At 40.5% G+C, this 16808-nt stretch overlaps 2 protein-coding genes across 2 annotated transcripts; both read right to left on the minus strand.

Moving 5' to 3' along the window:
* Window positions 1-890: 890 nt before the first annotated feature.
* Window positions 891-3456, minus strand: nfkbil1 (nuclear factor of kappa light polypeptide gene enhancer in B-cells inhibitor-like 1). Its single transcript, XM_053340229.1, has 4 exons — window positions 3138-3456; window positions 2942-3054; window positions 1931-2042; window positions 891-1848 (listed from the first exon to the last, which is right to left on the minus strand). Exons 1-4 carry the CDS (start codon window positions 3412-3414, stop codon window positions 1259-1261), a joined length of 1092 nt encoding a protein of 363 aa, XP_053196204.1. The 5' UTR covers window positions 3415-3456; the 3' UTR covers window positions 891-1258.
* A 6994-nt stretch (window positions 3457-10450) lies between these two features.
* On the minus strand, window positions 10451-12086 carry aplnrb (apelin receptor b). The gene has a single exon (XM_053340080.1). The coding sequence runs from the start codon at window positions 12021-12023 to the stop codon at window positions 10953-10955; it is 1071 nt and encodes a 356-aa protein (XP_053196055.1). The 5' UTR covers window positions 12024-12086; the 3' UTR covers window positions 10451-10952.
* Window positions 12087-16808: the final 4722 nt, after the last annotated feature.

The following is a 16808-nucleotide window of genomic DNA, read 5'->3' on the forward strand; positions in this document are numbered from 1 at the left end:
CTCAGAAACTTGTCTCCTGACTCTGTTGTGGCTTTGGGTCTGCCAGACCTCTTCCTGTCAGGGTTTCCCCCAGTTTCTGAGTGCTTTTTGATGGTGAAGGAAACTGTACTCACTGACACATTGACTTTCTTCGCAATTTCTCTGTAGGAAAGACCTAACTTTTTAAGTGTTTTTGTATAATTTTCAGTTTTGGGTAACCTTATCTTTTTTTTAACCTCTGGCAGTTCACCACTTACCTTTGTACCATTTCAAGCTATTCATTGGACTTGAACTGCTTCAATTTCAATAAAAAGCTGGAAAAACTGGGGTGTTCTAAAACTTTTGACCGGTACAACTTGGCACAATAATAAATATTCCTCATCGACAAAAGATTAATTTATTAATTTAAATTACCCGCAGATCACGTGCACCGGTATCTTTTTAATGACATCCCTTGGTTCCATGCTGTTGTGTTTCAGGGGTAAAAATACAAGCTGCAATGTGAATGCAAAACAAATGTTACTGAGGGTTAACAAAATCTGGGCAAAGCTGTCCGTTTTATTTTTACTTTTTAAAATCAGACATTTGACAAAAGCATTTATTCTTAGTGTCCAGTGCAGTGGACAGCCAGTTCACAATACAGCAGGCTTAAAGTCTTACAGGAGAAGTTCACAATTCATATGCAGCAAGTCTGTCTTAAAACAACAGTCAGGTGCCTAAATGAACACGTCTTTCCTCTTGTAAATATTCTGTTCATACCAACCATTAGAAGACCCCCCCCCCCCCCCCCCCCCCGCAATGCACTTACAATGTAGGGGGACAAAATCCAGTCCTAATTTTGAGCAAAAAAAAATCCCTCTTTTTGTCTTGACAGTGTTTTCCTACCTTTCTTTCCAATGTAATCATCAAAACAAAAACAGGGAATAGGGTAGTAAAAAACTAATTATTTAAAGATACTGACTTCATTGCCACTGAACCTGTATAATGAAGGGTTTATAGCCTGTTAATAGTCAGTATGTACAGGAGGAATGATTATGGCAAGACAAACATGTCAATGTTCATTTGGGCACCTGTTGTTTTGGGACAGACTTGAAAAACTGTGAACCCCTCCTTTAAATGTTCTTACTTCATCACCTGAACCATCAACCCTACGATCACTGACCTGTCCACTCCTCCAGACAAACTACTGTGGGAAGTGCATGCAAACAGAATTCATGTGAATTTTTACATACACATGTCCAGAAAAGCACATTAAAAATGTGCCACGATATTGTGAATTTTACATCCTAAGACTTTGAGCCAGTCTGTTTAGCTCCTGTGACAGAGTTGTGACTGTGTCCAGGATCCGCTTCTTGTCCTTCTCTTCTAAGCGAGCTTCACAACGCTGTGCAAATTTATCAGGATGCCACAGTGCCTGCTGCTTCCGGAGCATTTTACGATACACGGGCAAGTCCTTTCGATCCACGCCGTGCAGCATCACGTCCAGCATCTCCTGCACTGTCCCCTGCGGAGCTGGCCAGGGGATGTCACTGTAGCTCAGCTTTGTGCTGCCTTCTGAAGAGCCACCTTGGAAAGTAGCTGCGCACCCTTCATCGTACCGGCGCTTCTTGCCCTTCCGAGTCTCTTCCTCTTTACGTGCTGCTCGTGCCAGATACTCCTCGTGTTCCCTCTGCAGCTTTTCATGCAGCTCCTTGTTGCTTTTCTCTTCCTGCTCTCTCTCTTGTTTACTCTTCTTCTTTTTCCACCCAGAAGATGACGCTGCCAGTCGTTGAGCTTCTGCATGCTTTTTATTAAAATACTCTCTTCTGATACGATCAGCCCAGTCCCCAAAGTCTTCATCATCGTCATCAACAGGAAGAAAATCATCCGCTGTGAAAAAAAGCAGCAGTCTTTTTGTCAGAAGAGAAAATCAATATAAAAGCCAGCATTGAAGTATGAGTTTCAAATTTACCGTCATAAACTCCAAAGCTTTCATAGAATTCATCCTCGCATTCATCAAACAGCTTCTCCATCCACTCCTTCTCTGGGTTGGCTTCAGTTGGACGGCTCATGTTCGCTGCAGTCTGTGAAGAATGTAAGCAAATTATATTTAAATGATCCAGCGCAGACCGACAACCACCACAGTGCAAACTGCTCTGCTCACATTTGATGCTAAAGAATCAGTCTAAAAACCACATATAATTCACAACCATTTATTGAATGTGTTCCCATGTTTGAGGCAGCCAATGGTTTTGATACATTAGTGTGTTAAAATCTACTTAAAAGAGGAATGTCCCCGCAACTGTGCTGGTACTGTGTGTTCTGACATCAGAGTCTCTGTTATCTGATATTTGGGACATTCACAAAGTCAGTTTTTATAGAGCCAACCCTGAAAGACACTGAGCACATGAATGAATTGTATCTGGAGACTCATTTTTACATGATGGTCTTTAAAAGTGAATTAATAGCTCACAGCATGTTAACTATGATGGATGAATTTGTCCAAGCAAACTTCTTCTGCAATTGCCGCCACAACCTCAACACATAAAACAACACCAAGAAAAGGCTAACAAGGTGTTTGTTATGGAAAATCAAATTATGGTTTATTATAGTACAACAAAACATCTACGTCATATTAGCTGTATAAGAATTTACCAAATGATGAAGTGTTTGAAATATACGGCATCAATATCAAAAACTAAAACAAAACAGAGTGTAAATAAGTTTTAGTAGGGCCCAACTGATACTGGATATTTAGGGCCAACTAACTAGTGAAAGGATCAAATAAAATGTATAAAAACTTTTTAGCTCTAATGTTTAATTGCATTGTGTGAATTGACAAATAAAGAAATTTGATAACAACATGGAAAGAGTGGTGGATATATTTGAGTCTTTACTGACATTTTGTGCACTGAAATCGGAAAATGGACAGATTGATTGTTAGTTGCAGCCCCACATTTTTAGTAGCATTTTGAGTGTGTACCTGTGTGTTTTTCATCCAGTTCAGCAGGTCCTCAGGTGTGACTCCAGCACTGTTTGTTGTGTTCATAGCTTCTGGACAACTCTTCCTGAGTGGCACAACCAGGTCATCAAATGCTGAAGAAAACACATTAAACCAAGATTTATTTTTAAAATTACAGTTACATGACAACAATTTAATAGGAGCTTGCCCTCCTCACCTGTTTTCCCGTGTTTCAGAGCCCTGTTAGCAGCGACATGTAGCGCGGTGTCTCCTCTCCGGTCCCTCTGGAGAACATCGGCTCCGTGTTTCAACAACAGCCGCACAGCAGCGTCGTCTCCCAGGCGGCAGGCCAGCTGCAGCGGGCTCCTCTCCTTCTTGCCCTGGGAGAAGTTCACGTCCAAGTCCCGGTGCTTACGCAGGTACGACTTCAGCTTCAGCAGACGGCCCTCCTCCACGTACTTCCACACCCGCTTCTGTTTGTGAGACAACGACATTAGTTTTAGACGTCTTGGTGTACAGGTTGTCTCCGTTTCTGAAAGGCTATAGCATTTTAAAGCTGTCGGTTAGCTAACCCGGTCCTTCGTTTCTGTAACTCCGAAGACGTCAGCGGCTCGGGCACAAAGGTTCCGGGGACAGCATAGTTTCGGTGTTGCCACTAGGTGTCAGTATTGACTTTGTTTCATGGATGGATGGATGGATGGATGATGGATGGATAGATGGATAGATAGATAGATAGATAGATAGATAGATAGATAGATAGATAGATAGATAGATAGATAGATAGATAGATAGATAGATAGATAGATATTATTCTGTTATTATTCGTTGCCTAATATACAGAGTTGTAACCCTTATTCCTTTTATTTTAATGTCTTCGTATAGAAAAATCATCTGCTATCAATCAACGGCCTGTGTTGAATAAATAACTGAAACAGCATCCAGGATCCTGTGTCTAAATGTGCACAACACATAACATGTTCAGTGAGTCAATAAACAAGAAAACAGTCAGTTAATGTTCAATACATGACACATCAAGAAAATAATCATAAAAGGTAAAAATTCCATAAAGAACTCACAAGGGTTCTCCTTTGTTTCTCTCTGGTATGATGTGGAGGGAAAAGGGGTTGCAGGCCTGAAGGGAGGAGTTATATAACTTATGGGAGTGGTCTCACCATGATTGACAGTTTATGCTGGTTGTAGGTATGGAGACTGGTGATTTAACAACAGATGTGATAGACAGTGTAATACATAATAAAATAACAGCCCAGGTGAGCAATCTGTCAGGAGTCCATATGAACACTGAAATAGGTTTTCCTTGCTGTAATTATTCCTCCTCTTCATAACGGTTATTAAAAGAACCCCTACAAAAGTGCTTTCAATGTGCTCCAAAATCCACATAACCGTGTGCAAAAATGCATTTAAAAGTTGATCTGAAGCTTATATGAGGCTTCAGCAGTCTGAGTTAGTCTGCCACATTTACAGACAGTCAAATTCCATCCTTGTGTTGAGCTGAAGTGGAAATATAGTAACAAAAAGAGGGACTTTGGCACTAAAACTCCTATAACATTGAGATATATCGTCTTGATTTGACTAACTTGGACAGCTGAAACTTCAGATTGGCAGGGGATAATCTTTTAAATACATTTTTACACAGTAGGAGGGCTGTGGATTTTGCCCCCATCACTCACATTGTAAGTACATTACGAAGGGATCTTCTAATGGTCAGTATGAGCAGAAGGGATGTTTATGACAAGAAAAAACTATTTCAATGTTCATTTGGGAACCTGGCTGTAGTTTTAAGACAGACTTGAAAAATTGTGAACTCGTCCTTTAATTAATAAATAAACCTTTGTTGCATGCCATTTTGATTGACTCAACAGTACCCTGCAGCTAAACAGGATGCCCTGAATTCTAACTTGCACTTTCCTCCTTCTGGAAAAACAAAGCACCACTATTCATCCATATATGATTAGGCTTAAGGAAAACTGGACATCTTAGGACTCAGTTGCCTTCTACATGGCTACATACTCAGTATTCATAAGCCCTCCCTGCTCTCTATGGGTTTCTGTGCCTCAACCTCTTTTCAAAATGCCACCTGTCAGGAAGCTGTCATGTCAAGAGTTCATCTTGCTCCATTTTTTCACAACTGACCTTTTTTTTCTAAAACCATAATTTGGGCACTTAAATATAAATAGTAAATGGTTCAACAATGGGGTTTTATGTGTCCATATGGTTTAGTCAAATTTAAACAGGTTTGTGGACCCAGCATAAAATTTCAGTTTTTAATCCATTTTGAGAGAATCTCAAATTAGGTTAAATGATCACGTGGATTCTACTTCTATTTGTCTTTACTTTATTCAGATGTTTTATGACTCAAACTGCGGCACCACATTGAAGCACCATTGAAATGTCTTATTGTAAACCAGGAATATGAATATAGGAGGATTTTTTTTTTAAAGTATAGTTTAAAAGCACAGTTTAAATTTGTGGACAAACTGATTTTTACTGAGAGATTTTCTTTGATGACACCTGCATTTCAAATCTCATAAATGGGTTTGGGAATAGCTTGGTTCTCACTACAAAAAAAGGGAAAAAAAAGTTCAGCAGTCCAAATAGAACAAACTCTTAAATGAAAGAAGCATGGAAATTCAGTCATAGAGTGTGAGCCAGACTTTGAAAAACCAGACTGTGAAACACATTGAACCTTTAGTGAGCTGTAATCCCACCATGAAGAAGTCCAAAGTGATTCTGACTCATTTGCACTGCAAGAGAAACACACCAACATGATACACACATGGTTAAATGAACTGACCCACAGCCAAGCGGGAGATGGACGAACTCAAAGGAGCATGTAAAAATACAAAGCAACCAAGAATCACAATAAAGTTGCACACCACTTTATAATAAGGCACCCTGAGTTTATAAGTATTAATTAATGATTGATAAATTATTTACTGATGCTTTATAAGCCATTAATAAGGTTGACAGGTTGTGAAACCCCCTCCTTTCTACATTTCTATAACATTTGTTTATCTAATTCTTGAGGAAGACATCTCTAATATACTGTTCAACTACTTACCTCTGGAAAAGGCGGCAGTGCATCCAGACTAAAATGTATTTATTAACACTTATAGCCCTTTTAAATATCTAAATACACTTGAAGAACGTAATTGGTCAAATACTAAAAAATCCATTCCAAAGCCTTGATTTGAACAGTTGCTCACAATTTGTTCACACACACACACACACACACACACACACACACACACAAACAGAAGTTGTGTGTGGCAGCTTTTTTGTTGTTACAGGAACTTTCAATAAACAGAGGACAGTTGGCATCATGTTTGCATCACTAACACAAGTCTACGAAATCTGTTGAATCTCATCACTGCGGTGTGCCACGCAGACCTTCTGGATGTAGCTCTTGCGTAATTTCTTGCTTGCATGTGTGCTCGTCTGTGCAGCCATCTTTACCTGCGATGCTTAAATCAGTGCAGCTGAGCCTCTGAACTGGCTCGGTTCTGAGGCACATCACAGGGCATCCATTTAGGCCCAAGGGAGGGAAAGCTGCACAATGGAGAGGATAGAGGAGGGAATCAAGGGACACTTTGTGCCCCAGTGAAGAGGATGATCTACTCTGAGACTCGCATCACCCAAGATCCGGAGTCTCCCAAAGCTTGGGGACTTCCGCTCTTTTTTGCTGTCGGAAACGACGTGTCCCCACTAACGATGGATGCCTTGTGTGAATGCCTTTGAAATGTTTGCCATCACAGCAGTGACAGAGAAAGAGAGAGGACAGAGGCTAAAGGACACATCTGATTTGTCACCTCAGGTGTTTCTGCCACATGTCTGCCACTATGCTTTAGACTTTATTATCTTGTTTGCAATAACTTTTATTCGTCACTCATCTCAAGCATAATTTTACACATAACATAAGTGTTTCATTCCATAGCCAATGCATAAGACTGTTTTGTCCTTAAAGACCACAAGAAGAGCATGCATCTCCTTCAGAATGCCCTAAAAGCAGCAGTGACATACATCTGAAAGACAGGATATCCCAGATCAGGAACTCCTATTGCCCAACCACCCTTTGGCTTTCCTGTCTGGCCTGCTGACTCCTATCCTGTCCATGAGGTCTGCTATCCTCCTGGGACGTTGCAGGGTGGAGAGCTGCAAGACTTGAGCGGCAGGAAGCTGAGGGTCCTCCAAGACGCTGCAGGGGTCAGCTTCTCATCCTCACTCTCTATGACCATAGCAGGCTCAAGGTCCGGTTTGCTGGTTGTACTGTTCAGCATCCATTGTTAGGACGAGGGAGAAACGTGCACACACTTCCTCTGTCTATTTTCTGCCTGACCTGGTTTATTGGGTTCTGATTTATGATAGTTGGACATGTGCTTCAAAGATAGGCCTGGCTGGAAGCTTGATTTAAAACAAAACAATGGCACGGGCTATCTGTCACCCATTGATACAACAATGAATGAGTTAGGGTGGGCACCCCTATTGAAACTTCTTGCTTAATTCCCTATTACCTTTAGTTTCTATGGGTATACATCACCTACAGTATGAAACAAACAGTATCCAGTGTGGAGTTTTGGTTTGGTTCACAGTATGCATTGTGCTGTATTTATTGCATATTTGAGCAGGATTTCTTCAAAAGACAGAGAGGTTTGTAAGTTTCATACCATTCAGACTTAAAGGATAGTTTCACAATTTTTCAAGTCTTAAAACAACAGTTGGGTACCCATATGAACACTGAGACATGCTTGTCTTGTGGTAATCATTCCTCCTGTTCATACTGACCATTAGAAGATCCCCTCCAAATGTGCTTACAAAGTATGTGATGTGTATTTAAAGTAAACAAAAAAACACCTGAAGCTAATATGAGGCTTCAACCAATTGAGTTAGTCAAATAAAGTGGGTATCTTCCACAGTTACATCTTTTTATTACCAAATTCCCTCTTTTGGTATTAAAAAGACAGTAACTTTGAAAGATATTGACTGGATTTGGCCTATTTTGAAGCCTCATATTAGCTTTGAATAAACTTAACGAGAGCTGTGGATTTTGTCCCCCTTCACTTACATTATAAGTACATTATGAAGGGATCCTGTAATGGCCAGTATGAACAGGAGGGATGATTACTGCAAGAAAACATTTGGGCATCTGGCTGTTGTAAAAACAGACTTGTATAGGAAATAGTGAGTCTTGTCCTTTAATGAGTTAGCTCACCTTTTCTTTTAAAGGTTGATAAAAAGTAGAAAATGATGTGTGTTTTATTTGCCTGAACACTGACTGAAAATTAAACAGACTTGAAATTTGCAGTGCTAAAAGCATCTAAAAGTCTTTTACAGGAACAATATGTCTGTTGTTCAGGAGAATCTACAGAATTTAGTGTCATTAGGACTTTTTTAATGCAAACTGTTGATTGACCCTTCAACAGGTTTCTCATATGAAACAAGAAAAGAAAGGATTTCCAGAAATTGACATCAGCATCAAAGCAATTCTACACCTTTGTACTTGAAGTCATCAACAGAAGATATATTAGATGTTAACTTTGGTGTAAATTTATGGATATAATTAGGGGTATGAGTTATTTCATAGAGCTTTTTATTTCTTTTCAGCAGTGTTTTCAGAAACCAGCAGTGCTTGTCTTGGCAAAGACAGAACTACTGATGTCTCCTCACAAAAGCTGAAATGACCATGGAATTATGTTTAAATCACATTATCAACACAGAGATTAATGTTATTTTTATTATTGGCTGAAGCAAACATTATAAATAATGCTTGTGAGTGACTTTTCTGGAAAGTTGTTGAGCTGTAATTTCTTATATGGAGAATGAAGACTGTTTGTGCCGACAGGATTCCCCTGGGGCAAGCTGGCTTCCAGCGAAGACGCACTTTGTTTTCACACTCTGTTATTATAGAGGAATAAAAACGTGTCATAATTATTGAACAGTTATCTCAGACAAACACCCAGCACCAGCGGATCAAGGGCATAAATAATAGTTCTCTTGTAGCACTTTGTTTCTATGCAAAGTTCATGTCATGAAATCTTTGTAACATGATCATATTAGCTTCATAAAACTTGAAAACCCATGACAATCATCTATCCAGATTATCTTTCACAGCGGGCTTTGGGCTTTGATGCTGACAGGTGGAGGATAATATGACAAGTCATCTTGTAACAAAATAGCTGCTGCATGGAATTTTAAAATGTACTGTATGTTGTGTCGACAGTAAAACATGCTGTTATATATTGATTGTGCCACAGTGCTTATTTAATTTGCTTGATGTTCTTTGAGCAAGTAAAAGAGTGCAACTGGGTTTCAGGTGTCTCTTATGTACGCATTTTCTAGAATAAATTCAAATATCTATTGAACAAAGATTTTGTCTGCATGTCCTTGTTTGTGTGCCAGCTCGGGTGAGATAAGGAGCTGATGAAGGAGGCAGAGTGAATGTCGCTGCAGCTGTTGGATTTCTTTTTCTTCACATGACTAAAATGTTTTTCAAGATTTTCACCTGTCCAAGATTGAAGACACAGATGCAGTTTCCCTCTATGTGAGGAGTCAGGCTCATACAAATGGCAGACTGTTTTATGTACTGTAATTGTAAATGTTTTACACTAAACCATCCTTCATCACAGGTATTAAACAAGGACAGCTAGTCGACTCCCACTAGAAATCAGTAACCCAGGATTAGTCCGATCCTTCTGTCTCCCTGCTGTTGCTGATTATATCCTGTAAAAAGCTCATTACAGTCGAAATTGATTAATCATTGAATTCTAATTTAAAGCTCAACAACCCGCTGAGGTGTTTGTTTGCTAAAGACGACACTTTTAACTATCACATAGCAGATCATGATAGACTAATTAATGATAATATGGATACTGAAAGATGGTTTAGATGCACTTGTATAAATTGGCATCCTAGAATCCTACACTTGGAAGACTGAAATATCTCAAAGCCAGATGTCATATGGTTTAGAAACTTTTATACTCACTGATTGTTTATGAGAGAGAATTGTAAGAGGAGAAGAAACAAACATGCTGGAAAAGGGGGAAACAGAAGTCCAACATGCATTTCCTGCTGACATATGCTTTGATTTTGGCCCTGTGAAAAACAATGGGAGGGAAACTGCCTCCCCTCTGCAGTGCACCAACAGGAAGAAGCAGCACATTCACTGGATAGGAGAAAATACATTCCAGCAATACTTAACAAGCAAAATCATCACAAACATCAGACTAAAGAGAAAATCTTTGTTTTTATGCTTTTTTCAAAGCACATATTTTTATTACAAATCATAGACATAAATTGAAAATAATGCATATTCACAAGATGCTTTCATGTATCTATCAGGAACACATTTAATTGTCATTCTGACACACAACAAACACAACCTCACACATAACCTCAGACTGTCAAAGCAGTCACCTTTTAATTGGGCCTTCTGCCAGCCTGAAAACATTTGTCAGCTGCCATCTGTCCGTCTGTCTGGGACTCCCCCCCCAAACCCCACCCCCATACTATCCCCGTCTCTCCTTACAACACTCTTATCAGACTCCAACACCTCGACGCTTGGCACACCCTTCCTACATGCACACACGCAGATGCACACACATACACAGACGTAACACTGCTAGCTGTGGTGCAGACATTACAGTTGGAGCTGGAGAGCAGGGCAGTCTGCTAGATATCACACCTCAAGTGCTTACAAATCAAAATAAAAAAAGCATGAGTAATACACACTTCAGTGTGACTTGAGGACTGCTTTTCAGAGTTCATAGTTCAGCACATTGTCCACAGGAGAACCAACAGAAATACATTCCATACTCTGGGTTTATGCTTGGTCCCTTGTATTAAGTTGTTCAGTTTTTGTTCAGTTTTTTGCCACACGTCCCTTCCCGGGGAGCAAAGGTGACACCCTGAAACTGACTGCAGACGATCTGTGTGTCCAACGCTGCAATGGTTTGATTTACCTGCATTGTTCTGTATTGTTCACCTCTTCCCCAGCACAACTCTGGGCCCTCAGCATTTGTCACACCTTCGTGGCCAGAGACTGAGCCTCTGTCTTCTGGGAGGACTGAGAGCTGGCAGGGCTGGCATGCAAGGACTTCTTCAGGTTGAGCAGGCACAGACACTGGGATCTGAAGCGCAAGTCAAAGAAGGCATAAAGAAAAGGATTGAGGCAACTGTTGACGTAGGCCAGGCAGGTAGCGTAGGGGTGAGCCAGCAGCAGGAAGCGCAGGAAGTAACAGGTGGAAGGCAATAGATCCAGGTAGGAGAGGGCATCAGCACTCTTCACTAGGTGGAAGGGCATCCAGCAGGCGGCAAAGACCACCACCAGCGTGGTGATGATCTTCAGCAGCCTCCTCTTACGCTGGTCCTCTTTGCGGAGAGTGTTGAAGTGGCGGGTGACGGTGCAGCCGATGAAGCAGTAGCACACCATCATTGCTAGGAAAGGCAGAAGAAAGCCAAGAGCTGAGGAGGAGAGGCTGAGACCAGCAATCCAAAAGCTTTCCTGGTCTCTCTTTGTCACCACCAGGTGGAAGTCCATGGCGCAGGAGGTGCGGTTGCTGGATTCATCATATTTGGTGGTGCGGAAGACCAGAGTTGGGGCGGCCAGAAGACCTGAAAGCACCCAGATGGCTGTCAGGGAGGTTCGCATGTGACCACGGGTGCGCAGCTGGGTGCTGGACAAAGAGTGGACAATGGCCAGGTAGCGGTCGAAACTCATGCAGGTGAGGCAGAAGACGCTGGCGTACATGTTGAGCAGCACCACATAGCTGCTGATCTTACACAGGGCCACTCCGAACGGCCAGTGGTATCCCATGGCTGTGTAAACGGCCCACAGAGGCAGAGTCACCACGAAGGTGAGGTCAGCAAGGGCCAGGTTTCCGATGTAGACGTCAGCAGCTCGCCACTTGCCCTGGGCTCTCCACACGGTGAAGATGACCACCCCGTTTCCAGAGAGACCAAGGATGAAAATGAGCATGTAGAGCACTGGGATGACTGAGTAGGATGGTGCCCACTCAGAGTAATCGCACATGGAGGAGTTTTCTGCCTCATCATATTCGTAGTAATATTCAGGAACTTCAGTTGGATCCATTCTCTCTGCTTATCCTTTTAAAATGAAGGAAAATGTCTGTTTGTTGTAGATAGATCCACAGTGGTTGACAGAACTCTGAAGTGTGTTGCTACATGTGAAATCTGCCCACCCTTATATACCCCCCCCCTAGACTTGTACCCTCCCAGATTGCCCCCTCCTCCCCACCCCTCCCCTTCCCTCACACTGTGCTCCTCCTCTCGGCTCTGAGAAACCTCATACATGCCCACCAATCTCTCCATTCATGTGATCTGTGCCCCATTATCTACTGCATGGTGGAGTCACATTAAAACATGCAGGTTAACAGGTTAAAATACTTGAACTAAATTTAACTTTTTCCTCACTTTTCTTGTATAATATCTGTAAAATAGTGGCTACAAGAATTGATATCCACTGGGAAAATAAAATAAATAAGTTCAAAATATACATCTTTAAGCATAAATTAAAACTTAACACAAATATTATTGCAACTCTTTGTTTTAACCTGAGGGGATAAACGTTCATTTGACATGTTTAGACAGTAGTCCAGGAGTCAAGTCTGGACATGACAAGTTTCACAAAGTAGTCAATTTGAATATCAATTGAGAGTCGTTCTGGCACCGGAGCACTCTGCTGAAATCCGAATATCATTCCCACTTCTATGTGTGTCATGCCTGTACATGCTCAAACATGCAGAAACCACAAACTAAAGACAAAATAAAGTGTTTCACTTGAATGAACTGTAGTTTAGACAAATGAAACTGACCACATACTTTAATTGAATATAAACAATGATGTGAACTTTTTTTACAGCCCTGAGTCAAATGGATTTGCATATTATCACAACATTTACAGGAAAAACTGATAAGATTTAATGTGAGTTGAGACTGATTTTGTCATACTTTATAGTATATGAATAATATGTTTATAAGAGGAGAGAAATAAGACATTTAACATGATAGTTGTTGTAAAGTTAGGCATTGCTTTTCTGAGTAATGCAAAAAAACAACAAAACTGATCAATGATAGCCAGTTTCATACACAACTACAACATAAAAAAAAATTCTACAACACTAAAGGTCTACTATGTCTATATGTAAGGATCCAGGATAGTCGTTAATGCAAAATATAAAAAAATATATATTTTTTTCAATTAAAGGGGGGTAATTGGTACGTATGCCATATGGCTACAATATGGAAAGTACCATAAAATCTAAACATCCTTTTATTGAAAACAAGACTAAACAAATCTAACTTGTACTTAGTGAAATGTATAACACCTGTAATATGACAAAGGGACATCATTTTTGATCAAAAACAATTTTTTCCTATATGATTTTAGGCCCTTTGACTACAAATGTGAGCAAAAGTAGTCCAACATATAATTTGGGTGGGATATTGCAATTCTGTCTGTTAAAACTATGATTTCCAGTGGTGTTATTTATAAACCAGATAATATATTACAGTTAAATGTCTGAAATTACCAACTATAAATCAAAATAATGCTTTTAAATGTGATAAAAAAAACATAGTCTCATAGTAGCCTAGTGCTATGTAAGTCAAATGCAATCCAGTAGGTTGAATGTGCACAGATCCTTTTCATATTTCATCACTTTCATTTCAATTTCATATTTTAATATATATATGAATATATTTTAATTAATTTAACCATTTTGCAAAAACACTTATTGTATCTAAACTGGTTTAAATGATGAAAGTTAAAAGTTACTTTACCCCAGATTACATCAAATTAGTCAACTTTTCTGTGCCCTCAGATCAAGATTTTCTCAGTCTCCACTTCCATGGAATAGAGAAGTGAAAAATAGGATTTCCTGCTACTGTCATGTGATCAATTATTTATCCTATCAAAGTAAAATAACTCCCTTTTTACAACTAAACATTATAATGTGGATTTATATATCTGTCTTTTAGTAACATTGAGATAAAGTCATTGTTAGCATATTCTTGAGTTGTGCATCAGCTTGTTAGTAACACAGGATGAAACCGGAGCAATTAGCATTTCCAGGTCAAATATGATACAACTGACCTGATTATGATAGAAATACAAACCTAATGTACTCACAGGTCAGTAAGTCAGTACAAACTCATTCTGGGCAGAAGAAAACCTAAAAAACTTTACTTTAAATTCTAGTAGTTTCCAAATATAGCAAATATGTCATGGATTTTGGGGAAATGTGGGTAAAATGATGCACAATACATGTATTATGTTTCTAAGTGGTTTAGTTTGCACATTTCACTCAGTGTTGACGTCATAGCTTCAGTGGAGAACTGTAACACGCTGATACAGAGAATGATGATGATTTTTCTAACTTTACAGCTACTTAGGAAACAAAAGATAACCTCTATGCTACACAAATAACAGTCTTCCTCCATCTTTCTCCTCTTTGCTCAGTCATGGGTGTATTAGTTAGTTGGTCCAGGTGGGACGGCTCAGTCTGCAGCCTCCTCTGTCTCTCAGCAGAGTGGCAACAGTGGCGCCGGGGCACAGACCTTTTAGACACAACTACTGTATCACTCAACAATGACTTCCCCCGCTGATCCCTTCCTCCACTCCTCCATCTTCTTCCTTTCCCCTCCCCGCTCATCTCTGCCTTCCTCTGATTATGAGGACAAGCATCGATTCCCGTCCATTCTGCTTCTACCAACGTCATTTTCCCCCCGAGAGCTGCTTGTTTTTGCAAATTAATCGTGATGCAAGTTCGTGGTAGTCAGTAATCAAACTGATGTGATTGTTTTTGTGTACCTCCACCCGACACACGCCCCTCTCTTGCTTGCTTAATTGTCTGTCCAGCTCTTTGTCTGTCCGACTTTCTGCTGCAGGACGTTGGGCACAACAGGAAAAAAGCAGAATGAAGTAAATCAAAGCGAGCATCCTATCTGCTCTCTGTTTTTAGCTGTGTTCGCTGACAGGGATGTGAATATATGGCTAAATAAAAACATCAGGCCTTGATGAATGCATTACTCCAACCACTCACTTTTCCCAAAATCCCCTTATCAGCCATCATGGGACAGACTGAATTTTACAAAGATGTGAGGTCGGATAAGAAACTCACTGTTTCCTTTAAAATACACGAAACAGAGAACAAGGAAAACGGATTTTTGTGAATCTGATGTAATGTTCACATTCCTTGAGACTTTGCAGCATGGCCATGGATCACATTTCTTCCTATTTATAGTCTTTAGGAGTGACAAGTTCCAATTGGACTGATTTTGAAGCCACTTCATGGAGGATCTATCATTTTACTCGGTGTACACCACCAACTCCTGTTTTTCCTCTTTGCCAATTGCCACCTGTGTCTTAAATCGGTTGTTGTTGTTGTTGTTGTTGGTGGTGGTGGTAGTGGTGGTGGTGGTGTTGTTCTCTCATGTGTGGCCTTGTGTGTGCTATAAACCACACACCATGAAGATGTTGTCATGTTTCGGACTCTCATTTAACCACACTGACGCATTTCATCCTTCATCCTTCATCCATCAGCATTGAGTCATTAACAGGCAGCACATCCGGGGAACATAAAAAAAGGATGAGTAGTAGCTTCTGAAAATATACACAAAGAGGCACACACAAACACACCACAGTGACAGTCTGTCTGCAGGGCTGCAGAACGCCCCTTTGATCTCTTATCGTGACCTTGTGAGCTTACGGGCTTGTTTTTGGTGATACTCGTAGTGCCAAGTGAGCATGAGGTGTGTGTTCTTGTTGTTTAGGTGTGTGTGTGTGTGGGTCGGTGGGGGTCTGACATTCGTTTGATGTGTGTATTAAGCTGTCACAGGCCACATGCATAGCCCCCCCCCCCCCCTGCTAAGACAGCTGGTTCCCTGAGGCTTTATTTGCGATCTGATCAAGTCTGAGGGAGACTTGGTTTCTCAGAAAATTCATGATATCACACGTCTGATACAAACACCATATAGTATCTCTGACAGCCCTGATGACAAAGAGACCCTCGGGCAAATACTGAGCCATCAGCAGCACTTACATTACCAGTCACACAAACAATATGATTCTTACTTTTAATTAATCTGACTAGCTGTCAAAGCCAACACTTCCAACACTGTTGGGAAGCTTGAACATTTGGGTGTCGTTACCTCCCTGTCCTCCCTTTACTCTTTTCAGCAAAGACGATCCAGTCATTGACACCACCTTGTTAGACACAAAGGCCACCAGGTTGGGAGAGGTTCACACCTTTTCTCACTTTCCAGTAAATACTAATGTGGCCTCAGGTAGTATTTTACCATGACTTCAACTTTTCCTGAAGCAGTCAGTGATGTGTGTTTAACTGATGTAGGCTACCAGTACTCTTTTTGTCATCTTGCAGAGTTTTTAATAATATCATGACTGCTGGAGGTTTGTTGGCTTATCAAACTGTGAGAAAAATGTTTTCTGGAATAGGACTGAGTATGATTGGAGAGGACAAGACAGAGACAGGATGGAATACAATTGGGCATAGCAAGGCAGAGTATGACGAATTTCATTGTGTCTATTGAAAAAACTCTTCTTGGACCCATGCCAGGTACCCAATAGTCATTGGTCTGAAAATAGCTCTCCATTGAAAGGATTTTACAACTCTGGAAATATCACAGTGGCGATTATTTGAACTTTCATCTGATAATCAACATGTAAAGAGTAGGAATGAGCTGTTGATATTACAAAGTAATCTAATACTAAATACATTATGTAGAGGGTTCAGAGGAAAATAATCCAGGTCATATGGGTTACTCCGCCTCTGTGGAGATTGACTTTTATTGACCTTTCATGTGCAGGAGGATGCAAGATGTTTTCTTAACCGTAAGT

The sequence above is a fragment of the Scomber japonicus genome, chromosome 19, assembly GCF_027409825.1.
Source record: "Scomber japonicus isolate fScoJap1 chromosome 19, fScoJap1.pri, whole genome shotgun sequence".
Taxonomy (NCBI): domain Eukaryota; kingdom Metazoa; phylum Chordata; class Actinopteri; order Scombriformes; family Scombridae; genus Scomber; species Scomber japonicus.